Genomic DNA, 26,669 nt, shown 5'->3' with positions numbered 1-26,669 from the left:
CTTTTTTGAACTGGCAGAATAATCCTTTCCTACAGCTAGTCAACCAGATAATGTAGAATGCCTGCTGTATTTGTAACCATTTGCATAGTTGCTGTCTTGGAGTGCCTTCTCTCCCCTTTCCTCCTCCTTTCGCCTTACACACAGAGTGACCTATACCTCCTCCTGTATTGTTCAAGGGCCAGATGGATTTGCGAGAAGGAAGGCGTGGAGGCTTCTGCTGTGTGAGGCGTGGAATAGCAAAGAGGCGGGCTGGAGGCTTGCCTCTTAGCTTTCCAATAGTAAACTTAATGAGAGAGAGAGCGGGAGTGTGTGTAAGCAAAGCTGAGCAAACACTGTGATCTGTGCTAGCTGGGATGTTTGAAGTATGCAGGAGATGAATAACCCTAACCTTCAAGGTGGTCACTTCTCAGAACTCTGTGTCCTCAGAAGGCCTCCAGTCTACAAGACCAGTGTAGGCTCTCATAAGAGCAGTAGTTCTGGGATTTCCTTTCGACCTTCCAGTTTTGTTACCTATTTTGCCATAACCTTGTTGTGTCAAGCTGAGGTCTTGTTGGGACACCCCCAGTGCCTTGACTATGGGCCCCCCTTTCAGCCGCCTTTTCACCTGGAATTCTGCTCAGCCTACGAGAAGTTTGGCTGTTGTGACCAAGACAAGGACAACACGATTGCAGCCAAATATTGGGAGATCATGGATTATGTTGACCCCCAAGCTTACAAACTGTGTGGAAAGTACATCAAAGATATCTTGTGTCAGGTAAGACAGTGGTTATGTGCTATGTGATTGGGCTTTTGATTGTAAATTATTGGGCAGGCGGGTGTATCTATATTGTAGAATTAATGCAGTTTGATAACACTTTCAATGCAGTAACCCCATGCTATGGAATCATGGGAGCTGTAGCTTCATGAGGCACCAACACTGTTTGAAGAAGACCTTGTAAAACTACACCTCTTAGTAGCATTGAGCTATAGCAGTTAAAATGGTGTTAAATTACATTAATTCTTCAGTGTAGATAAGTCTTTTGTGTGTTTTAGAACAAAGATATTATTTTATGAGCAGGCATGTAGTAAAACTAAATGAGTGTTTTGCACCTGGTATCCAAATTTCTCACATATGAAGTTCAAGGTGCATCTACACTGACATCGCTATAACTGTAATGTCTCTATGGCTTGGAATCGTGGGAATTGTAGTTTTACAAAGTATTTAGCCTTCTCCTCCTAATAGTGTTGGTACCTCATCAAATTACAACTTCCATAATTTCATAGCATTGTAGTTTTACAAAGTATTTAGTCTTCTCCTCCAAGTACTGTTGGTACCTCATGAAATTACAACTTCCATGATTTCATAGCATTTAGCCATGGCAGTTTTCTGTTTTGTGTGTGTGTGTCAGGAGTGACTTGAGAAACTGCAAATCGCTTTTGGTGTGAGAGAATGGGCCTTCTGCAAGGACATTGCCCAGGGGACACCCAAATATTTGATGTTTTACCATCCTTGTGGGAGGCTTCTCTCATGTCCCTGCATGGAGTGCCGGAGCTGACAGAGGGAGCTCAACCCATGCACCCCAGATTTGAACTGCTGACCTATCAGTCAGCGGTCCTGCCAGCACAAGGGTTTTACCCATTGCACCACTTGGGGCTCTGCCATGGCAGTTAAAGTGATATCAGCACAGCTGATAAATCATCAGCAACTAGGAGATCTGTCAACCGAAGGTTGCAAGTTCAAAGCCCCGGGTCGGGATAAGCGGTCAACTGTAAGCCCTGCTCACTGTTTACCTAAGCAGTTCGAAACAGCTTTAGCTGTAATTAGAGAAATTAGGTGCTCCTAAAAGCGGGGGAGGTGTTTTATGATGCCACAAAGAAAGAAGATCAGAAAATGCTGGGTGACCAAAAAGGAAGTCCTGACTGCTCTTCTTCATAGAGAATAGAGCAACAGCACCCCCTGTGGCTGGACTCACCTTCCTTGACACCCCCCCCCCCCAAAATCAACAAAACCAGCTGGACACTGAGTCAACAACACCTTTCTGTTCTCTCTATCTGTGTATTGTCTATACAAAAGCGGCATTGAATGTTTGCCACGTATGTGCGCTGTGATCCACCCTGAGTCTCCTTCGGGGTGAGAAGGGCGGAATATAAATAAAGTGTTATTATCATTTGAAACACATCATCATCATCATTCTTATTATTTCTACTTTCTAGCTAGAGGGTAGTAGGGTGCATCTCTTATACCAGCGGTTCTCAACCTGGGGTCCCCAGATGTTTTTAGCCTACAACTCCCAGAAATCCCAGCCAGTTTACCAGCTGTTAGGATTTCTGGGAGTTGAAGGCCAAAAACATCTGGGGACCCCAGGTTGAGAACCACTGTCTTATACGTTTGAAGACATCTTGCAGGAGAGATTATCACTGGATAACAGTTTTTGTGGGCTTCCTAATTGTTGGAAAACCCTGAAAACCTATTTGAACAGTGATAGCCATGCAGAGGAAGAAATGGATGCATACATCATGAGAATTAATTTTTTTTCAAACGGTTTGAAAATCTTTTAAATCATATTGGCCATATCTTGTTGTCCACGCCACTGTTTAGCAACCTAGGTTACTCAAAGGTTGCTGTCATGCTCTTCACAAACTATAAAATATTATTCCCTTAAAAAGTGCTGCAGAAGCCATTCATGGTGAGAATCTGCTTCCAAGTAAAGAAGTGGAATTGTCTTCTGTTGCAGGTTTGTGCCTCGAAACAAAAGGATAATTGATTCTTCCATTTGTTTGGCAAATACAGACAGACTGGGTAACTCTTCAGCGTATAGCAGACTGAGGTTTTTTGTTTTTGTTTTTTCAAAACAGCCCATGGACCTTGGTGTTTTGCTTCTCAGATGCCATGAAGGATGTGTTTAGATTGCATTCCAACTGAGTGCCCAGCAAAAGCCCTGAAAGCAGCCTCAGATCTAACAGCTGGCATTCATGCTTGCGGTACAGTCTTCCTCCAGTTTCAGCTGCTCCTTTGCCTCCAGTTTTGCTTCTCGTCTGCCCAGTTTAGGCTGCCCATCTGGCCAAAGGGAGAAGGCAGGACAGTGAGAACAATAAGAGAAGAAAAGGGAGCCCTTCTTGGCCTCCTGCCTATCCTCCCAGCACCAGGCCAAGAGAATTCCCTTTTTAACACCGAGTCCTGGAGGTCTCTTTGAGCCATGCCAGCACAAAGCAGCCAAAATACACACACCAGGCAAACACTTAATATTCTCCTGGATTAGCTTCCTACAATATTATCTCTGCATACTGAATATGCCCTCTTTTAAAAGGGGAAATGCTGCTAAGACTGTGAAATCAAAATAAATGCTCCAAATAGACAGGATTTGGTTTTTCAGAAATCTTATTTTTTCATAGAAGGATACTGTGGGTAGGAGAAATTTGGAAAATATAGCGTGAGGAGGGGAATTAAAGTCTGCTTTGGTAGTGAATGGAGCAGGGGTCTGCTGGCACATGATAGTTCCGCCATAATTTTAATGTGCTTTGCTATATAGGATGCATTTGTAGGCATGCTGTTGAGGGACATAATAATAATAATAATAATAATAATAATAATAATAATAATAATTTGAAAAAGGAGACGGAGGGCCTGATTCTGGCAGCCCAAGAACAAGCCATTAGATAGAACCAATGCCATCAAAGCCAGAATTGAAAAGTCGACAACAGATCCCAAATGTAGACTCTGCAAGGAAGCAGATGAAACAATAGATCACATCCTGAGCTGCAGCAAGAAGATCGTGCGCCGCAGACAGACTACAAGCAGAGGCACAACACCGTTGCTCAGATGATTCATTGGAACTTGTGCCACAAATACTATCTGCCTGCAACAAAGAACTGTTGGGATCACAAGCTGGAAAAGGTTACAGAGAATGAACATGCCAAACTCCTCTGGGACAAACAGAGTTTTGGAGCATAATACTCCTGACCTCACAATCGTGTTAAAAACAAAGTATGGATCGTTGATGTTGCAATCCCAGGTGACAGCAGGATTGCAGAGAAACAACTGGAAAAGCTGACACGATATGAGGATTTAAAAATTGAACTGCAAAGACTTTGGCACAAACCAGTAAAGCACACTGGGCGCAGTACCTAAAGACCTTGGCCTGCACTTAAACTCAATTGGCACTGATAAAATTACCACCTTACTGTAGGCCACCTTACTGGGACCTGCACGCATTATTCGCTGAAACATCACACAGTCCTAGACACTTGGGAAGTGTCCGACGTGTGATTCAATTCAACAGCCAGCAGAGTGCCTGCTGTGGACTCATCTTGTGTTTCAAATAATAATAATAATAATAATCATCATCATCTTTATTTATACCCCGCCACCATCTCCCCAAAGGGGATTTGGGGCAGCTAACATGAGGCCAAGCCCAAAAATACAATACAGCAAAATAAAATACAAAACAACAGAAAAATTACATCACAACAAAATACATAAAGTAACAAAATAAAATAAAGAGTGCAAAATAACATAATAAAAGTCGAACACAGAGCGCGGGACAAATGCACAAGATAAAATGATAAAACCCTGGATGAGACAGGAATAGAAAAAGTGTATTTGTGAGGAAGGAGCCCAAGAAGGAGGAACAGCAGGGTTAGATCTTCATTAAAGACAGGGGAAAGTGCATCAGGAGGACAGCTGTAGATGGAACAGATGAATGGTCACTCTCCAAAGGCAGATGGGAACAGCCAAGTTTTTAGATCTTTCTTAAAGGCTGCTAGGGTGGGGGCTTGCCTAATCTCACCAGGTAGCAAGTTCCAAATACTAGTTTCCAAGGAATTATTTCTTCAGGATTGTCTGTACTGAGGAGGAAAGGGCCAAATTCCTTCTCCCTGTTCAGATTCACATCCCATTAATTCTGACCTCCCCAAACACTAAACTGATCTCATCTGCAGGGTTTCATTTTTTACAACCTACTCATTAAAATGTAATGGGTAGATAGATGCAAAGAAAAGTTTACCACATTTAGTCATGTCCGCTTTTGCACTTAATCATGCTTGTTATGTCTGAACAGCCTGGCTGTCATCAACCTGGTACTCACCAGATGGATTAGATTACCATCTCCTATTGTTGACTGGGGATGATGAGGATTGCTATCTAGTGAATCTGGAGGATTCCAGATTGTTGCAGACTACACTGCACAAAGGCTGCATAGATCTGTATTAGTGTGTTGTATTTTTTGGTAAAAACCACGACCACTCAGAAATCAGAAGTGTTTCATTACATCAAACATTTTATGTAAAAGTGTGTGTTTGTGTACCTTAAAGTCACTTCTTGACTTATAGCAAGTAATACTCTGAAGTGGCTTTGCCAGTTCCTTCCTCTGATCTATAGCCTATACAGCACCTGGTATTTGTTGGTGGTATCTCATGCAAGTTCTAAGCAAGGCGAAGCCTGATTAGCTTTCAAGATTAGGCAAGAGCTGCTGCCTTTAAAGTATTTATATTGTTTATTGATAATTACAGTAGGGCAGTTTGTATTTCATAGGCCAGTCTGCATGCTTTTATAGGATTGTCAGCTCATAATTTAAAAGCATATTTAAAGAATTAATTATTATCATCATCCTCACTACTATTATTACTTCTGTTGTTATTAGTAAAGGTAAAGGTTTCCCCTCGACATTAAGTCTAGTTGAGTCCAACTCTGGGGGTGGTGCTCATCTCCAATTCTAAGCTGAAGAGCCAGCGTTGTCCATGCCTCTATAACACTCTGAAATCTCTATGTCCTTTCTTTAGATTTTAGTGCAAAGAAAATCTGCTCTTGCAGGGAGAAAAATAAAAAGTTTTAATAGCTCATCCATCTGTAGTTTTCACTGGTAAATTGGGAAAGACTGCTAATCTTGTATAGCTGTAAACTAACGATTATGTGGAAGCAACTTTTCCAAGAGGGGATGAGATCATTATAAATTGGCAGACATAATAGTAATGAGAACCTAAAGGATTCATATTTCAGTATCCTTATGAGGTAGATGTTGGAACAATTTGAGCTGCAATTACTCACTTGCAATCCGACATAGATAGTAATCTTCTGGGTAATCTGGGTTTCCTTAGACCAGGCATGGGCAAACTTGGGCCCTCCAGGGGTTTGCCCATGCCTGCCTCAGACCCTGAGGCAGCCTCCCTCAACCTAGTGTCCTCCATGTATATCATATACCACAAGTTCCAGAAGCCCACAGACAGCATAGGCACTCCAGCATATGTGGTAAGTGCAAGGTTGCAGAAGGCACCATAGGAAATGTTTTAAATAATAGCTGATTTCTACAGTTATTAAAATCACTTCAATTGTCATTGCTCCATCCTAAAGAATGCTGTGATTCATAGTTTAGGAAGATATTAACAAAGAACTCTAAGAACCTCCCCAAACTACACATCCCAGGAGAACGGAGCTATGAGATTAAAATGGTATCAAAATCCTATGATTATATGATGCAGATATTTCTTCAGGCATTTTTATCCTCAATGGATATTAGCTGTATTCTTTAAAACAATAATAATGCAGGAAAGAGGTTTGGACTAGGAAGATGGCATAGGCTCCAAAGGAAATTGGGGGAAGAAAAGTCCTCCTTCTGGGATGTTGTAGGTTTTTCGGGTTGTATGGCCGTGTTCTAGAAGCATTCTCTTCTGACATTTCACCTGCATCTGTAGCAAGCATCCTCAGAGGTTGTGAGGTTACCTCCCAGCCTCTAAGGATTCTTGCCACAGATGCAAGTGAAACGTCAGGAGAGAATGCTTCTAGAACATGGCCATACAACCCGAAAAACCTACAACATCCCAGTGATTCCGGCCATGAAAGCCTTCGACAATACCTAGTCCTCCTTCTGCCAGAAGGACAAATGGACCTTCTTTTATTGCTTTACCCTTTGGAGTAGAATACTCCAAGGATGTAGCTTCCTTCTCTTCTCAAAAGAAAAAAAATGTATTCTTCCATGTGTAATGCTTGTAAAATTAAGCTGTGGCTTAAAAGAATTCGGAGGACTCGTATCAGTTTACCCTCTTGGGATCTGCATCAATCCTAGCCCAGGACATTTTGCTGCATTAGTCAGAACAGCAAATTATATCTCCCCAGATCTATTTAAGATGAGGTACATAATTCCCAAAGATAGCCAAGTTATTTTGACAGAGAGGGCAGAAAATTCAATATTTAAAAGCCCAATAACAAATTAAAAACGCACAACAAGCTGCCCTTTCCTTACATTCATATCTCTTAGCAGAGGTGACTGTCTCATTCTGTCTAATAGTAGCCTGACATTTATAAACAATAACTTCAATTAGGACTCATATATTTGCCATTAGGCAGATTAAGGTGGCTATCTCAGACAACTCAACAGCTGGAAGTTGTGAGAACATACTGGAGAACAGAGCTGTGTATGTGTCTTGGTCTCCTCCCCAGCTCGGGGAGATAGTGTGTGGTAGAAATAATAATAATAATAATAATAATAATAATAATAATAATAATATTTACCTGCACCAGAAAAGGTAGCTTGTCTATACCAGGCTAGACTTTGCCCTTTCTGTTAGGTAAAACACTGTCCAAGAAGGTCAGAGGGTACAATTTGTGGCCATAATAGCAGTCTTGGGGCACCAACATCCATCTGCAGATCTGCACTTTCCCCTTTCCTACTTTAAAGGAGCTTTGGTTGGGGGAAAAAAAGGAATGTTTCACAGGGCCCTTCTACACAGTCCTGTGATAGGTAACAGATTTACCTAATCAGGTTTATTTATTTATTGTGTCAGAAGCGAACCGAGGATAGAGTTGTAATGTATTTAAAAAGCGATTTGCAACATGCAACCTAATCAGGTAAACCCAGATTAATGTGAGATTTCCCAGTTTATTCCGCATTAATTTGACACCTGGAGAGATGTGGACCTTAAGCTAAGGTTTTGGGCCTGTGGGATTGACTCCTAGGATGGGTCAATCACTACAGTCATCCTGGTTCTTCAGGTTCCTGGATGAAATAGTGATTTTTCCAAGGTAATTTAATGGGGTTCATTGTTGGGCAAGGATTCAAATCCATGTCTCCACCTGCTTTAATATTGGAGCCTCTGGTGGCGCAATGGGTTAAACCCTTGTACTGGCAGGACTGTTGATCGATAGGGCCACAGGTTTGAATTTGGGGAGAGTGGGTTGAGCTCCCTCTGTCAGCTCCAGTTCCCCATGCAGGGACATGAGATAAGCCACCCACAAGGATGGTAAAACATAGAAAACATCAGAATGTCCGCTGGGCAACGTCCTTGCAGACAGCCAATTCTCTCACACCAGAAGCGACGTGCAGTTTCTCAAGTCACTCACAACGAGAGAACTAATCAGAAATTATTGTTATTACTGTCTCATCCTTTCTTTTGGCTCTACTCTAAATCAACTCCTTGTTTGATATTGAATATGTAATGTTTTAATATTTTCAAAGCAGAGTATTTAAAGCTGACTCTCCAGAGTATTTATCAGATGACTTTTCTGTTACATGGGGACAACACATTCTAACTGTGTACATTGGCTTAGAGTCTAAATCAGTGGGTTTTAGGTTAACCAAACTAAGTCTGGGCTCACCTAGCTATTTCCTCCAACATATTGCAGCAGTGGAACACTTTTGGCACTTCAGCTGTTTTGGACTATAAATTCCCCAAACCCATGGAGTCTGTGATAATTTGAAATCCAGTTTAGTCAAGGATTCCCTCCCGCTTCTTACAAAGTCAGATTTTTGAGGTTGGAGTACATTGTCTACTTGAGGTGTCATTTTACTAATAGATCTGCACATGTAGGATCTCAGCGAATATTGCAAGCTCACAGCCAGGGTTGGTTTCACAGTCTGCTGACATATTTTTAATCCCTTAACAGGAATGTTCACCTTATGCAGCTCATCTATATGATGCTGAAAACCCTCAGACACCACTTCGGAACCTCCCTGGTCTTTGCTTCGACTACTGCTCAGAGTTTCATCACTATTGCCGTTCTGCCATCACTTTGCTTACGGATGACAAGCACATCCAAGAATGCTGCGAGAGGAACAAGACCCGCTTTTGCAATCTCCTCAACATCCAGGATGAAGACTATTGCTTTCCTGATGTGCTGAAAAATACAGATCTTAATCGCAACTTGGGGTCTGTGGTGGCAGACAGAAAAGGTTGCCTTCAGCTGTGCCTGCGCGAGGTGGCCAATGGGTTGAGGAATCCCGTGCTGATGCTGCACGCCAATGACAACACCCACCGCATGTTCATAGCTGAGCAGGTTGGCATCATCTGGGTCTTTCTTCCAGATGGAAGTCGGCTGGAAGAACCCTTTCTAGACATTAAAAGCTTGGTATTGGCCACCCCCTGGGTTGGCGATGAGAGAGGTTTTCTGGGCATGGCCTTTCACCCCAAATACAAAGACAATGGAAAATTCTACATTTACTACTCTTACCAGGACAAGAAAAAGGTGGAAAAGATCAGGATCAGTGAACTCAGAGTCTCTGCATCAGATATCAACAAAGCTGATGCGATCACGGAAAGGTAACATTTCTCAATAGGCATGCTTCTTTGCTGAGATGGTTCTATTTTTTGTAATTTTTTTCAGGTACTTCTCATTTTTATCCTCACAATCAACATGTGTCATGGTTTAGGCTGAAATGCATGAATCGAGGCTGTATATATCTTCCACTAAAACAAAAAATCCAATCCAGGCATTGAGAAACACAAGTCTATATCAGGTATGGGCAAACCCAGTCCCGGGGGCTGGATGCAGCCTCTTGGGCTCTTTTCTCAGGCCCTCCTCCTTCCTTCCCTCCCTCCCTCCCTTCTCTTTTTACTTGCTCCCTCCCTCCCTCCCTCCCTCTTTCTCCCCCTCCTTCCCTTCCACTCATTTGCCCTTCCTTCCTCTCTTCCTCCTTCCTTCCTTCCCATTTGTCTTTCCTTTTATAGTTCCTTCCTCCTTTCCGCCATCCCTTCCTTCATTCTTTTCCACCTTTTCATCTTCCTTCCTTCTCTCTTTCCTTCCTCCTTCCCTCCCTCCCTCCCTTCCATTTTTTCCTTCCTCCCTTTAGTTGTTTCCTTCTTTTCTCCCTTTTGTCTTTCCTTCCTTTTTCCTTTCCTTCCCCCTTATCTCACTCCCTCCCTTCCCTCCCTCTTTCTCCTTCCATCCTTCCCTTCCACCCTTTTGTTTTTCCTTCCTTCTCTCTTTCCATCCATCCTTTCCTTCCACCCTTTCATCCTTCCTTCCTTCCTTCCTTCCTTCCTTCCTTCCTTCCTTCCTTCCTTCCTTCCTTCCCTTTTGTCTTTCCTCCTTACCTCTCTCCCTCTTTCTCCTTCCATCCTTCCCTTCCTCTCTTTCGTCCTTCCTTCTCTCTTTCCTTCCTCCCTTCCCTCCCTTCCATCCATCACCAGGCAGCCAGTCCTCCTAGCAGGGAGTGCTAGCATGTGGCCCCCAAGTTAGAAAGTTTGTCCATGCCTGGTCTATATCTTCTAATTCCCCCACCCCCCAGCCTGACCAAGGGTTAGGAATGATAGAAGTAATAGTTTTTCATCTTGAGGGGCATTGCTCCTCCAGCTTTGATCATGCAAATGTGTATTATTTACTATAAAATGTTGCAACCACTTTATAGAGGTGGGGAATATGCTGTCTTTCAGAGCTCCAGAGGATGGTACAACTCTCCAAAGCCCTTAAAGCTCTCCACCTCTGCTCGAGTGTCTATAGCCCAACATGATGTCCGCTGGACCAATGCCTTCTAAGAAAGGAGTTACTTGAAATCCTATTATAAATATTTCTCCACTTGTGCTCAACTGCTGGAGATGTGCAAGAAAGCAGAAAGTGGTATCAGTGTGCACAGTTCTTCATTCACATTGCAATAGAAATGATCTGATGCAGAATGATCTCACATGAAAAGCTCTCTAAGCCCATACAGATAACAGTGGTGTGATTCTGCTCAAGAGTTGTTCTAATCTGCTATCTGGGTTTCTTTCTCTGCTTTGGCTGAGGATTGGCAGTGGAGGACGTGTAGTCTAACAAGGGCAATGACCTGTTCACAGAAGAGACTGTAAGTGATTGTCCCCTCTCCCCCGTCACTGGTATGTTGATGATGATAGCAGCAGTCTCCTGACCCTTCTTATATCCTGAGAGGACAAGCTGTGGTCCTCACAACGTCACTATGCAGCCGATAGATTTCAGCAGAAGAACATCATCATCAACAAAGGAATATTCAAGTAGCCTTTTGCTTAGTCTAGGAAAAGTTAAACACCAAATATTATGCAGATAAAATGTTCTGTTTAATGAATAAATATTATCATTTTGAATTAGGAAGGCCTTGAAACTCATCCAAAAGATGCAACTGTCTGTTCCACCGATCTCTTTCCCCATATTTGCTGAATTATTATTATTTTCTTCCACTTTAGGAACCTCTTAGAGATTGAAGAACCAGCTGCAAATCATAATGGGGGACAGATTCTGTTTGGCCTAGATGGTTATATGTACCTGTTTACAGGCGATGGAGGGAAAGCTGGCGACCCTTTTGGTAAATTTGGGAATGCTCAGAACAAGTAAGCAACACAACTTTCCAAAAATGATCATTTCAGTGTGATTGTTCCAAAATTCACCACACATTTCAAAAGGTCATGAGCTCCACTTGATTAAATCAGGCAGCCAAAATACACTTTGACTCAAGGGCTTGTTAAAAAGTATCTTCTTTGGAATGTTCAGTTGTCTTTTTTGAAAAAGGAAAAAAAAAAACAGCTGTGTTTGGTTTAAGGTGAGGGGAAGAAACCACACCAAATCAATCTCCTGTTGGGCTTCTAACATGCATTTGACCAAACAGGCATTTTAAAAACATTTAATACCACATGGAACTGCTTTGTTCTGGAAAAAGAGTTATTTTAATTATAACAATTCAATTTAATTATAACAATTCAATTTAATCATAACAATTGACCTGGGCGTTAGCACAGCTGGTTAATCACCAGCAGCAATAGATCTTACAAATTGAAAGGTTGGCAACTCGAAGCCCGGGTTGGGGTAAGCAACCTTCAGCTCAGCCTACTGTCCACCTAAGCAATCTGAAAAAAGCTGAAAAAAAGCTGTGAGTAGAGAAATTAGGCACCACTTAAGTGGGGAGGTATTTTATGGCACCATAAAATAAATACCATATAATACCTCTATATGTTGTCTGTCCTGTCTGCTTAATGGCATTGAATGTTTGCTGTGTATGTGTTCTGTAATCCGCCCTGAATCCCTTTCGGGATGAGAAGGGCAGAATATCAATGCTGTAAATAAATAAATAAATAAATAAATAAATAAATACATAATTATAATAATTTAGAATTATAATAGGCTTTGCTGTAGCATAGGGAAAAGAGGGAATTGATAAGGATTAGGAGTGGTGATAGCTTTGTTTCAATTTCCCCTGAAGACATATCTGTTCTTCACACTGCCCTTTGAACCTGTTTTGATACTTACTAGTTTCTGATTTTAAAACTTTTATTGCCTTTATCTGTTAGCTGCCTCAATTGCTATTTTTTAAAGAATGAAAACGTAATTATGAATGAATGAAATAATAATAATTATTTTATGCCTTGATTTTCCCCCTCAGGAGTAGTTTATTAGGAAAAGTTTTGCGGATAGATGTGGATGGAAGAAGCTCTGATGGGAAGCCTTACCGCATTCCTCCTGACAATCCTTTTTGCTCTGACCCTAAAGCTCTACCTGAAGTCTATGCCTATGGGGTGAGGAACATGTGGCGATGTTCTGTGGACAGAGGTGACCCACTCACTCATAAAGGAAGGGGGAGAATATTTTGTGGAGATGTTGGCCAGAACAAGTTTGAAGAAGTGGACATAGTTGTTAAAGGCGGAAACTACGGCTGGAGAGCTAAGGAAGGTTTTGAATGCTATGATATCAAACTTTGTCAAAATTCATCCTTAGGTAAAGAAATGACTGGTTATTTTTAATAAGTTTCTTGAAATCACATCTTATTTGTGAAAATATTTGGTCAGCAATCATACTGCAGATGTAATTTGTTGTGCATATTTGGGAAGTGTATAGACACTTCATAAAAATATTGTTATCTGCATTTTAGTTCTCCAGCAAACCAATGAAGAGGTGAAAAATGAAAGTGGTGAGAGATATGAATTGAGATAACGATGTTCGGAAAGGTGCTAAATTATTTCCACTATATTTTTGAAGTGTTTTAAATCCATGCCATCTGGAAGTGGCTTTACTAAATAGGCAACAACCAACCAAAGATCCTACGACGCTGTGTATGTTCATCCAGATGTTTTGGATATCAGCTCCCAGAGTCCTTATCTCATATGGACAATAGTAGGGGAAAGTGAGAGTTGTAGTACCTAGGTTATATGTATTAGTGCAGAGTTTTCCAAACTTTTTATGTGATACACTTTTTTACACATGCATCATTTCGTGACATAGCAATTCTATTTTACTGGCAAACCAAAGGTTAAAGCATCACCTTATAAGAAATGTAGCCAGACATAAATTTTAACAAAACATATCCAGAAAGCAAAGATGCTGCAAAAAGACCAGAAACAAAGGGAAAACAATATCTTCAAAAAACAAACATAGTATTGAATTCCTCCATGAAGTGGAGGCCCCAAATAATATTAAACCTGGCCACTCCTTCACAAAGCTGCAGCTGTGACTTATGAGGAATTACTAAATGGCACCTTTGCACAACACAATAACGCTAATGTGTAATACAGGGATGGGTATTGGGTAACTGTTGTTTCAGATACTTTTGGATACAACTCCATAGCTAATAGTAATACATTGTAATCCAAAGACATCAGGAGAGCAATAGTTGGTCTCCCCACTATATCACCAATATAATGTATTTTTTTCTCCTAGTTCTTATGGATCTGGTGGCCTTATGCTCTCTTGAGTAAGAATTTGATGTAAAATAGCTTTAGAAAATGTCAAATTTTAACATCCCAGTCATATGAAAATCATTTTTTTTTCACTCAGCTATTAAAGATTCAGGAGCCTTGACCTCTTTTGCATATGGATATACTTTATACTATGTATTGTGTGGACTGAGATAGCAGTATGAGAAGCTGAGGAAGAAGCTGGTTAGAATAGTTAACGCTCATGGATTATCTTGAAGTACAATCTCCATTTTTAGGGTGGAGGTCACAATATCTTTTCCTGGTCTGATTGAAAGCTCTACATTACTGAACATCAAACAGACTCAATAGACACTTCTCTCTTGTAACAGATGATATACTTCCAATATTTGCCTATGGACACTCTGTGGGGAAATCAGTCACTGGAGGATATGTCTATAGAGGATGTGAGTCTCCCAACCTGAATGGCCTTTACATATTTGGTGATTTTATGAATGGGTAAGGAAGACATTTGATTCCATTCATTTTAAAATATTTTTTATTGGATTCTGATACACATTCATGCAATTTTTATGTTCAGAATTTTCCAAATTCTGTCCTTTCCACTAAATTTCAAAAATCCAGTACTGGGCTTTTAGGCCTTTTTGGTTTACAGTATTTGTTTTCTGTTAGTATTGATGGCTGCCTAGACCAGTGTAGCCTTCAACTTTTTGAAACCCATTTTTAATCCAAGTATACATTTTGGGACCCATTTTGAAAATTTTGTTACTTTATGTTTGTATGTTTGTGCTACAGCTCAGCAGTACAGGGATAACCTGCTGCCCTCTATATATTTTGGACTGCTGGTCCTATAATTTCTGATCCACTGTCTATGTTGGTTGGCCAATGAGTTCTGTAGACTACACTGTCTCTATTGGCTGGAGTCACACTGGCAACTGGAGGCTACCACATTGCAAACCCTTGTGATATTGGGTCTCAATATGCCATTTGAAGACCAATGTCCTAGTAGACCATCTAATGGGAAAAGGTGACCATGGCAAATAAGCTGGGTGCTTTTGCTCCCAAAGACATTCAGTTCTTTTAAAACCTTTTTATTGCTTAAATTAAGCCACATCCCCTATCTTTGATCCTGATAACTATGTAGGAAAGGGAGGCAAGTTTTTGCAAATTCTGGAGTGTCTTCATGACCATATGCCCAGATAGGCTCTTCTATAAAGAAAATGGAATAACTGGAGAGTGAATGACTTCACTGTGGAGCAACTTAAGACAGACCTCACTGTAGAGATTAATGTAGTTCAACCTTTCTCCAGCACCTATTCGCCACAGGCAGTGGTCAAGATTATGGGAGCTGCAATCTAACTTCATTTGGTGGGCTATATGTTTCCTGCTTGCGGAGTACAGAAATAGGGTGCATATACTTTAAAGTCTTCCTAGCAATGGGAATTACCAAACATACTTTAGGGTCATTGTGGCTTAAGCTTACTTCTGCTGAAGGAAGACTTGTTAAGATAGGGTCCAGGGAGGGGGTCCCCTGTTATCCTTTCCTTACGAAGAATGTACATTTCCCCCTTAACACTAAATTCCATGGAATTATGAAACTATTAAACATAAGGTATTGTTTTTTTCATCCAGTCGACTTATGGCTTTGCAGGAAGATGAGAGAACAAACAAGTGGAAGAAGCAAGACATTTGCATTGGTAACTCTGTAACCTGTGCTTTTCCAGGGCTTGTCAGCTCTTATAGCCAATATATTATCTCCTTTGCTGAGGATGAAGCAGGTAACATTTGTTGCTGTTGTCTTTTTATGTGATGGATGTTGCAACTTGTATGTAGAAAAGGGGTGAGCAACAGGGATGGTTTGAGAAGCAAATTTCTGAGGCCACACAAACTGCAAAATGTATGTGTGTGTGGGTAGGGGAACAAATTTTTTTAAAGATATGATTGTAAAAAATTGATATATTTTGGGAGACAGAAAAAGAGTGGGCCAAAAAATTTGGAAGGATCAAGGGCCACAGAAAAACCCTTGGAGGCTGTACTTTGCTCATCTCTGATGTAGACGAGTTGCAACCCCCTTAACCTTGATTCCAGTTGTGCTTGAAACCATTCATATTAATGGTTTTCCCTCTCTATTTGTTGTTTCCAGGTGAACTATATTTTATGGCTACATCTTATCCCAGTGCCTATGCTCCACATGGCTCAGTTTACAAATTTGTGGATCCTGCAAGGTTGGTACTTTTTAATTCATGCCATCCCTAAGGCATACATTATTATACTGAATGTTGATACCTATCAGCAGTTTGACACCACTCGAACTGCCATGGCTTAATACTATGGAATCATGGGAGTTGTAGTCTTTTTCCTACTCTGTCAAAGAGTGCTAGTGCCTCACCAAACTACAAATTCCAGGATTGCATAGCATTGAGCCGTGGCAGTTAGGTGGTGCCAAACTGCAGTAATTCTACAACGTAGACAGAACCTAAGTCCAAAGATCAGTCCCAAGCAGAGTAGACTTACTGAACGTTGTATGTCAATGGCTATTTAATTTCCGTTGACACTGTGAAACTGTACCATTTGGGCCTTATTGGGCTTTAGGCTGCAATCCTATCCCACATCCTTGGGAGTAAGCATCATAGAACCTGATAGTGTGTGGTTTAGAGTTGGCATGTTTAGGATTTCTGTGTGTGTTTGTTAACAGAGTCAAGCTAGACATGTATATTTTTCAATGGGTCCATACTAATGGGTTCTGCCTTTTTGAATTACAATTAACATACATAGGGTTGCTGTGAGTTTTCCAGGCTATATGGCTATGTTCCAGAAACATTCTCTCCTGACGTTTTGCCCACATCTATGGCCCACATCTATGGCAGGCATCCGCAGAGGTTGTCTCACAACCTCTGAGGATGCCTGCCATAGATGTGGGTGGAACGTCAGGAGAGAATGTTTCTGGAACATGGTCATACAGCCCAGAAAACTCACAGCAACTCGGTGATTACGGCCATGAAAGCCTTCAATTAACATTGCTTGATTTAAGTCCTGCCTTTCTAATGCAGCAGTACATTGTGACCTTCAACAGACAGAAGCTACTATTGCACTCACCGTGGAGCCTTTGCTAGGTATTTAAGTAGTTATCTTTAGAGTTCAAAAATATTATCTTTTTGCTTTCAGCTTCCAGAATTCCCCAACCAGCATGATCATTTGCTGTGAGAGTCTGTGAATTAAGGTCCAAAAGGGGGGTGGTAGAAAGTGCTCTGTTTAAGATGGTTTGCATGCAGTGCAGAGTAAGAAAATGCACTTTTCCAGATTATATGGAGCCAAATACAATTGAATATAATTTAGTATTAAGCCTTCCCACAATAATATCACTAATTTTACATTAAATTTGAAACACATGTTGTCCCAAAGTTCTGTGCATCCAATGAGGTTCTAGTTTTGGACTTGATTGAGGATTCTTCTGCCTGTGCTGCCCAGTAATACTGAAATAATTGGATACAGTCTTAAAAACCTAAATAATAACAATACAAATTCAACACAGTCTTTCTCTTAGTTCAATTGATAAGTACAGCCCCTTCTTAGTTTGGTTCACACACACTGGACCAAATTAAGTATTCATAGATGTTACAAAACCAATTTGTTTGTTGTGGAGCATGACAGTGTTCCCATATGGTAAGGGAGGATAACAGGAGCTACTACACCTAATTCTTTATCTTCTTTGTATGTCTACAACTAATTCTTGCAGTTATTACAGCTTGTGAACATTGAGATAATCCTGTCCAGGGTCCACCATAATTTAGAGAAAGAATTGGTCTGATGCCTGTTTTCCATTTCATTTACTTTGAGCAATTCCTATTTTTTATGAGTATTTTCACATATTCTGCCAGACAGCCTTCCTAAACTGGCACCCTCCAGACAAGTTGGAGTACAATTCCCATCATATTCAATTTGCATGGCAAGTGGTGCATATGAAAGGTGCAAGTTCAGAAAGACGGCAATAGAAAATCTTGTCTTCACTGGTTTCCCAAGGAAGGTTGGTTCACAGTTTACTCTGAGAAATCCACCGTCTGGAAACCAGATGAAAATGCATCTTTGTGTGGTACTTATTTTGGTTTGTATTTATTTTAAAATTGAGACTGAGCGTAGAATTCGGCTGAAATTCAGGAAGACGTCTAGTACAAACAGGAAGGCTGTTGACAGAAATTAAATAGGTAGAGGTTCCAAGTAATTGCAGGCCACATTAAGAACAGCATAAACAAACCATATTTTCATATCCTCTGTTTCTTTATTTCCTTTTGTCAATGGGTATCCAGAAGGCAAATATATTACATTAATCAGAGCGTGAAATAAGGAAGTATTGATCCCATCTTTCAGAGAAATATGGAGGCTTTCCTAGTACAGGAAATAACCCAGAAGATAAATAGAGTACAGCTTGTATTTATGATATTGCTTCTCTGCATGATAGATGGCTCTATACCAATGCTAAGGGACATTTGGACTTCAAGCTGTTTGAGATTACACTTTCAATATTTCTTTACCATTGGGAATGCTGTTTGAGGCTTCTGGGAGTTAAAGTATACCCGGAGGACCAACATTTCTCACCACAGAATGCACAATTGACATGTATTGTATACAATGGTGCCCACAAGGTTTGTTTTGAAATGTGCTATCATTCACCAGGCCAGGTAGGGCAAGTTCAGTTTACCTATCTGAACACATCTCCCTTTATGAGCCAGTTAGAGCACTAAGATAAGCTGGGGAGCTCCTGCTCTTGGACAGGGCCTTCTTAGTGGTGGCCCCCCGGCTGTGGAACTCCCTCCCCAACGAGATCAGATTGGTCCCCTCCCTCCTAACATTTAGAAAACAACTCAAAACTTGGCTTTTAAAGCAAGCATTTGGGGAGTGAAATGAAGTAGTTAAATGACAATCTCAGGATCGGTGCAATGTCTAATGTTTTATGTTTTATGCTTATGTGTATGCCCAATGTTTTATAGTTTTAATGGTTTTAATCTACAGTTATATGTTATTTTAGATTTGTAATGTATTTTACGTTTATATGAGGCATTGAACTTTGCCATCACTATGTTGTGAACTGTTTTGAGTCTCCCCAGGGGTGAGAAAAGTAGTATAGAAATGAAATAAATAAATAATGATTATTTTTAAATGTGTATTTTGTTTTAATTTATGTTATGAGTCAGGAGAAAGACAGGATATTGACAATAAAATATGTGGCTGGAGTGATGGGAGTTGGAATCCAACACAGCTGGATGGTATCCAGTTGGAGAAGGCAAAGATGGGATCTGTTTCTGAAGTCAGCTGTTGTAATGAAGAAAGTTCCTTCTGGTTTCCTGCCCTCTCCCCACCCGAGAGAGCCTCCTGAATGAACAAAGAGAGGCAATATACAAGCTGCATCTAGAAAGAGTGTCAGAAGAAACCAAGCTTTTTATCCACTTTCAGGTGTCCACATATGATATTTGTGATTGAATCTGTTTTCTAGGAGAGCTCCACCAGGGAAATGCAAACAGAAGCCTGTTCCAGTGAAAACAAAAAGCAAGCGGATCCCATTCACCCCACGCACAAGTAAGTCAATAGTGTTTGGGTTTTTACATTTTGTTTTGACTCTGTAGTACAGATGCCAATGCATACTGGATCTGTTTGTCATTTATTTATACAAACGGTTTATACACTGTCCTTCATCCTTATGGCTACCGGGCTGAGGTAGAATAAATATTACTATAAATAATCTTTATAAATACACAATGTAATAAAAATGAGAAAATGAAATCAATTACAACATGTGGACAGTATCATAGATAGCTAAAGGTTTCCCCTTGACATTAAGTCTACTCGTGTCCGTCTCTGGGGGGTGGTGCTCATTTCCATTTCTAAGCCAAAGAGCTGGCATTGTCCATAGACGCCTCCAAGGTCATGTGGTCAGCATGACTGCCTGGAGTGCTGCTACCTTCCTTCCAGAGCAATACCTATTGATCTACTCACATTTGCACGTTTTCAAACTGCTAGGTTGGAAGAAGCTGGGGCTAACAGCAGGAGCTCACCCCGCTCCCCAGATTCAAACCACCAACCTTTTACTTTTTATTTTTTCTAATTCTTTACTTTCAGTCTAGCTATAAGAATACATTACCTTATTACTAGCCATCTCTCTCCCAGTGAAGTGTTAGTGTGGTAGGTGAAGAGTAAATTTGATCCGAAGGGTCCTAAATAACATTCATTATATAGTGGATTGTACATGTCCTCCCCCTTCCCAAAATAACATTGTGATTGATTTTCCTTATGTGGTACAATTCTAAATTTGAAGGCAGTCTGTTTCGGAGAAATTCCAGACATAATGATAGAGATGATAGTCTATGGGAGTGTGCCACAAAGCAGTCAGTGCTGGCCTCCTTAGTTTGGGTACCACTGCTCCAAAGCCGTGGTGATGCAATAGATTAAATCCTTGTCCCTGCTGAACTGCTGTCCTGAAGGTTGGTGGTTCGAATCCACGAGATGGGGTGAGCTCCCATTTGTCTGCTCCAGCTTCCCATGTGGGGACATGAGAGAAGCCTCCCACAGGATGGTAAAACATCCGGGCATCTCCTGGGCAGTGTCCTTGCAGATGGCCAATTCTCTCACTCCAGAAACGACTTGCAGTTTCTCAAGTTGCTTCTGACATGAAAAACACTGCTCCAACGCAACCATGGGAAAGCTTTGGTGGCATCTGGAGCCATCTAGGAATGGTAGGGAGCTGCAAAAATAGCTATAAGGACCACAATATTTTAAAAGAAGGGATTTCGCAATTAGGGTACCATAGCAAAAAAGGCTCTTTCCTATACATTAGAACTTTCCAAACATTTTGTGTTGGTGACACACTTTTTAGACATGTATCATTTTGCATCACAGTAATTAGGTTTTACCAGCAAACAAAAGGTTAAAGCAGGCATGGGCAAACTTCGGCCCTCCAGGTGTTTTGGACTTCAACTTCCCCCATTCCTTCAATTTCCCCCATTCCTAACAGCCTGAGGCTGTTAGGAGTAGAAGTTCAAAACATCTGGAGGGAGAGGCCAAGCTTAAGCGGCTGAGGGTAAAAAGGAAGGGGCCTGAGGCTGTTAGGAATTGAAGTCCAAAACACCTGGAGGGCTGAAGTTTGCTCATGCCTGGGTTAAACCAATTCCTTATTTATATACATAAAAATGTAATGTTTGTTTGTGGGATTAACATAACTCAAAACCCACTGGACGAATTGATACCAGATTTGGATACAATACACCTATTAGGCCAACAAGTGACCATCACTCATAAAAACACTGAAAAATACAACAGAAGAGATTTAAAAAGCCAAAAAATAAAATAAAAATATTACAATACATGCGCAAAACCACATGTATATATGCAAACATACATATATACATATATACACAAATATATAGACACACAAAGCACATATACACACACAGACTGGGCCACAGCAACATGTGGCAGGGAGGGGTTGGCTAGTACAATATATGGATACATTCATAAATTGCAATAATGAAATGTATCTCAGAAAGTGAAATCGTGGTTCTGGGACCAGGCTTTTGGACAACTGGCATAAATAGCATTCTGGATATGGATTTGGAACTCGACTGGAATGGTGAAACGGCTACTAATACCGTTAATACTATTTTTATGGTTTTAATTAATGTTTTATTTATTGTTTTAATTGCTGTTATATTGTTATGTTGTGTATGATGGCATCGAATTGTTGCCAAATGTAAGCCGTCCTGAGTCCCCCTTCTGGGGTTGAGAAGGACGGGGTAGAAATACTGGAAATAATAATGATAATGATAATGATAATAATAATAATAATAATTTACATGTAACACACTGCAGTTTGGATAGCTCTGCTATACATTATGGCTCCTCTTTGTTCCCCATTCCTGGTACAATATGGAAGGGATTTTTTTTTTGTTAAAGGCCTTGTCAATTTGGCTTCAAGCTAAGATCTGTGCCAAGTTAATTTGCTGAAATATTTGGGGGGAAAATCTGTTTACAGAGACTGTCCTTGAAGTTCTGAAAGAACGTCTTACTACGACAACGGAGCCTCCCAGAACAGGATTGAACTCCACGGATGCACCCCAATCTCCTAGGAAGTCTGTATCTCGCAAAGACTCAACTAAACACAAGCCAGCTAAGGCAGATAAAAAGCAGCAAACGGCCCAACTGCCCAAAGGGTCCAAGGCAAAAAAGGAGAAGAGTCCTTATGCGCCCAAGGCTGCAACGTCCTCTCCAAAGCGAAAAGGCTCACATTTAAGGAGAGGCAGAAAGAAATCTCCCAAAACAAGGTCAGCAACTAAGGTGAAAACACAGGCAAAGAAAAAAAAGAAAAGGAGGGTGAACCTAAGAAGCACACTTTGAATTTATAATGCAAGTCAAATAACCAAGTGATTGGAAGGTAGATAGGATTGCTGGGAGACTAGTTTTCATGCAAAATATGTGCATATTCAACCACAGCATAACACTGCTACCTGTAACAGATGCAAGGCATACATTTAATTAAGAGCTTGACTGCTCCAAACAATATCTAGGTTGTCACTTGTAGAAATTTGCCTCAATGGCCATTTTTTTTCCAGTTCAAATAAGTAATCACAATTTACTGTTATGCTCTACAAGAGACTGTTGTTGTGTAAATGGTATTGGTTTTGTAATATTTGCTGATCATCATGGCAAAAAAAGCAGAGATGGGACTCAGGTGCCCTAAGGCATTTTTGTACTAAAACTCCCAGAATTCTCCACCATTCCTGATATTGGCCAGGATTGCTGGGAAGTATAGTACAATGTCAATAGGGTGAACTTACTCCTTGGAGAAAGAAAAATCTGACTTTTGTGGCATAAAATGATTGACTCTCTTAATTTGAAGAAGAGAAGATTGTATTGTTCACCTTATGCAAGCATTTGTACAACAAGAAACATAATAAACAAAATTAACCAGCTATTTCTGTTTTAATTGTCCTAACTGGGCACTTATGGTTTCTTTTATTCATATGCTACAGGAGACATCTCTTTCTCTCCATTCAATTAAATATCAGACAAAAATAAAGATATCAAAATATGTCTGCTTCTTTGAGTTCCTTGTAAAGCGTTAAATAACGTTCAGTAAAAAAAAAAAAGGTCTACTCTCCATCATGAAAATAGGCATGTTTCTACAACACATTAAGGATAACAACAACAACAACAACAACAACAATTTTATTTATAGCCCTCCACCATCTTCCAGAAGTGACTCGTGGCAGCTTATAGAACAGCACATATATAATGTTTAAAGGTAACATATTTTGCATTTGGCACATATAAAGATACTTAGGTGATCCCTCCATGTCCAAGTATGATGGTCTTCCAAGTGTAGTGCCTTGGCGGTGGGTACATAGGTAACTGTGGAGCCCTATTTTTGATTCACATGTTCTTCTGCAGTGAGGACACCGGTTTCCAGGTGGAAGGCAGTCCCGGTCAGAGTTGGCTTGATACGCCTTCCTCTTGGCACATTTCTCCCTTTTGCCCTCCATTCATGCCTCTTCGAATTCCACAGCACTGCTGCTCACAACTGACCTCCAAGAGTGCTCAAGGGCCAGGGCTTCCTAGTTCTCGGTGTCTATGCCACAGTTTTTAATGTTAGCTTTAAGCCCATCTTTAAAACTCTTTTCTTGTCCACTAACATTACGGTTTTCCATTCTTAAGTTGGGAGTATAGTATCTGCTTGATGGTTATTGGGCATTTGGACGACGTGGCCTGTTGAGCAGAGTTGACGGCGGAGGACACCGGGATTGTGGCGCAGCTGGCTGAGTGTCAGCTGCATTAAGATCACTCTGACCAAAAGGTCATGAGTTCGAAGCCAGCCCGAGCTGGAGTGGGTGTCCAGCCATTGTGTAGCCCGTTGTCGACCTTTGCAACCCGAAAGACAGTTGCATCTGTCAAGTAGGAAAATAAGGGACCACCTTGTGTGGGAGGCTAAATTTAACTAATTTATGAGGCCATAAAGAAAAAAGACTCCGGGGAATGTGGAATGCGGAAGAACTTCATCGGTGTCGTTGATGGACGATGAAAAGCAGCAGCTCCTCTGGCGGCCAGAAAAAAAAAAAAGTTAAATAGCCTCGGCGTATTTGTGTGTTAAATGTTTGTCAAACTGGCATTGAATGTTTGCCATATATGTGTTTACTGTAATCCGCCCTGAGTCCCCTGCGGGGTGAGAAGGGCGGAATATAAGAACTGTAAATAAATAAATAAATAAATCATTGCTTCAATACTGGTGGTCTTTGTTTCTTCTAGCATGCTGACATTTGTCTGCCTTTCTCTCAAGAGATTTGCAGGATTTTTCAGGGGCAATCTGATGGAATCGTTCCAGGAGTTGAGTGTGACATCTGTAGACAGTCCACATCTCACAGGCCTATAGTAGGGTTGGGAGGACAACAGCTTTATAAACAAGCACCTTAGTATCCCTATGGATGTCCCGGTCCTCAAACACTCTCTGCTTCATTCGGAAAAAAGAGCTCAGGCGGTGTTGTATTTCAGTGCCAATGTTGACTTTTGTGAAATAAGAATGACTCACAAATACACAGAACAAAGGTAAAGGCTTCCCCTTTCATCTCTGGCTTCTGGAGACAGTACTCAACTCCAGCCATGGGGAGGTGCTCTTTCTCAATTTCCAAGCTGAGGAGCCTGTCGTCTGTAGACACTTCCTGGCCATGTTGCTGGCATGGCTGCATGTGTGCCTTTTATTACCTTCCCACCAAAGATGTACCTATTGATTTACTCACATTTGCATGTTTTTGAACTGCTGGGTTGGCAGTGGGAGCTCACCCCAACCCGCAGCCTTGAACTGCCAACCTTAGGTCATCAGATTCAACAGCTCAAAGGTTTAACCTGTTGCACTAACATGGCTCCCAACTGTCCTCATGACTCCATAGCATTGTTTTCTTTTTCATTGCTGACAACTTTGGTGTTTATAAAGAAGGAATTCTAAGTGCACCTTTGCTGCTCCGCATTACATTCAGCAGCAAATACTTTTTAGGAATTCAGGGTTTTGAGAATTGAGATGCAAGTTAGATTCGATGGTGCTTTAGACTCGAGTAAATATGGGTATTTTCTTTTCCCATTATTTGGAATCACACAAATACAAATATCCACAGCTTTCTTTGCTGACATGCAATGCTGAGTGACAGGGCTGTCAATGTAGAATACCATGAGAAGTTCACAGAATGAGAGAAGTCCCTGAACCGTGTCCTCGCTTCTTGAGCTCTGACTGGACAACAAATCTCTTCTAAAATAGGTATAACACTATTCTTAATATGTGTCCAACATTATATTTATTTATGAGAAATATTTATTACTTATGTTTCTATTCCTAGGCTCCAAAATTGATGTCCAATGTTATAGATCATGCATGGGAAAACTTGGGCCCTCCAGGTGTTTTGGACTCCAACTCCCACAATTCCTAACAGCCATAGGCTGTTAGGAATTGTGGGAGTTGGAGTCCAAAACACCTGGAGGGTTGAAGTTTGCCCATGCCAATGTTATGCTTTATGATTACCAAGCAGCCTTTCTCTTTACCAAGCTGGAAATCTCACAGGTTAAAAGGACCTGCTTGCACATGGTGGTTGAAGAAAATTTTGAATTTTAGAAGAAAGCTAAGATATAAACTTAATTAACAAATACAAATAAAGTTTTTTCCCCTCCCAATTAATCTGCTGCCACTCACTCACAATGAAGATCTCTTGCTCTGCACCACCATCTGCTGGCTGCAGCCTGGAACTACACCTCAAAACTGCCTCTCCTTCTGTTGAATCGCCAAACAATAATTTCCCGGATGAAATCTAATTATTATTTAAACTTTGGATGCATGCCTTCAAAACTAGAGCTCATCTAAGTCCTCCACCTCTCCAATTAAATCATAATAATGGTTTGCGCCAAGGAAGCTTTAGGGGCTTGGGAAATAATGAAATCACCCCCCTCGAGCGTTTTATAAAGGAAAGAACCCGCGATTTATCAAACTCTTTACAATCAGTGTATTGTGTTGCACAGCTTTATATTTTTTTTAGATTTCCTTGTTTTAAAACGGGGAAGTAAATGAGTAGGAAAAACACAGAGGCCCCAGCGAGGATCGAACTCGCGACCCCTGGTTTACAAGACCAGTGCTCTAACCACTGAGCTATGGAGCCACCTATCAGTTCTGCTTATACAAATCAATGGTACTGTGCTATTGGACTGACGCACTCACATTCCAAGTCTGGAAAAAACAAAGCAAATGGATGGAGGGTGACATTGCCTCTGGGTTTATATGTTTGTTACAGTTGAGATACATTCTGGTTCCTTCAATCTCTGAACACGGAACTCTTGAGAGGGCATTACAAGGGAGCAACAAGCCTCTGGGAGGGAAGGGAGGCTTAGCCATCACAGGCCCTCTTCCTTCAACCACTGCTTCTTAAACTGTGGGTCCTTAAACTGTGGGTCCTGACCCCAAGTGGGGTCCCTGTAATTCAATGTTGGGGTCCCCCCAAAATTAGCCAGAGGCAAAGGTTTCTGTATCCCCCCACGAGTGACTCCTTTAGACGTTTACACAACTTTGTTGTGTAATGTTTACACAAACTCTCTAGACCAGTGGTTCTCAAACTTCCTAATGCCATGACCCCTTAATACAGTTCCTCATGTGGTGAGCCCCAACCATAAAATTACTTTCATTGTTACTTCATAACTGTAACTTTGCTACTGTTATGAAACATAATGTAAATATCTGATATGCAGAATGTATTTTCATTCACCAGACCAAATTTGGCACAAATAACTGATACACCCAAATTTGAATAGTGTCATTT

General features: G+C 40.9%; 1 protein-coding gene and 1 non-coding gene across 2 annotated transcripts; one reads left to right on the top strand and one right to left on the bottom strand.

The window, feature by feature from the left end:
• Positions 1-120: 120 nt before the first annotated feature.
• HHIPL2 (HHIP like 2) lies at positions 121-22,915 on the top strand. The gene is made up of 9 exons (XM_060754220.2): positions 121-754; positions 8,855-9,507; positions 11,383-11,526; positions 12,573-12,904; positions 14,211-14,337; positions 15,472-15,617; positions 15,983-16,064; positions 19,328-19,410; positions 21,860-22,915. The coding sequence occupies exons 1-9, from the start codon at positions 365-367 to the stop codon at positions 22,219-22,221; spliced, it is 2,319 nt and encodes a 772-aa protein (XP_060610203.1). The 5' UTR covers positions 121-364; the 3' UTR covers positions 22,222-22,915.
• A 3,027-nt stretch (positions 22,916-25,942) lies between these two features.
• On the bottom strand, positions 25,943-26,015 carry TRNAT-UGU (transfer RNA threonine (anticodon UGU)). Its single transcript has one exon. It is a non-coding gene; the product is annotated as a tRNA-Thr (tRNA).
• Between the last annotated feature and the right edge of the window lie 654 nt (positions 26,016-26,669).

Source organism: Anolis sagrei, chromosome 1, assembly GCF_037176765.1.
Source record: "Anolis sagrei isolate rAnoSag1 chromosome 1, rAnoSag1.mat, whole genome shotgun sequence".
NCBI classification, from domain to species: Eukaryota; Metazoa; Chordata; class Lepidosauria; order Squamata; family Dactyloidae; genus Anolis; species Anolis sagrei.
The sequence above is the reverse complement of the archived record's forward strand: the minus strand, read 5'-3'. Positions and strand labels throughout refer to the sequence as shown.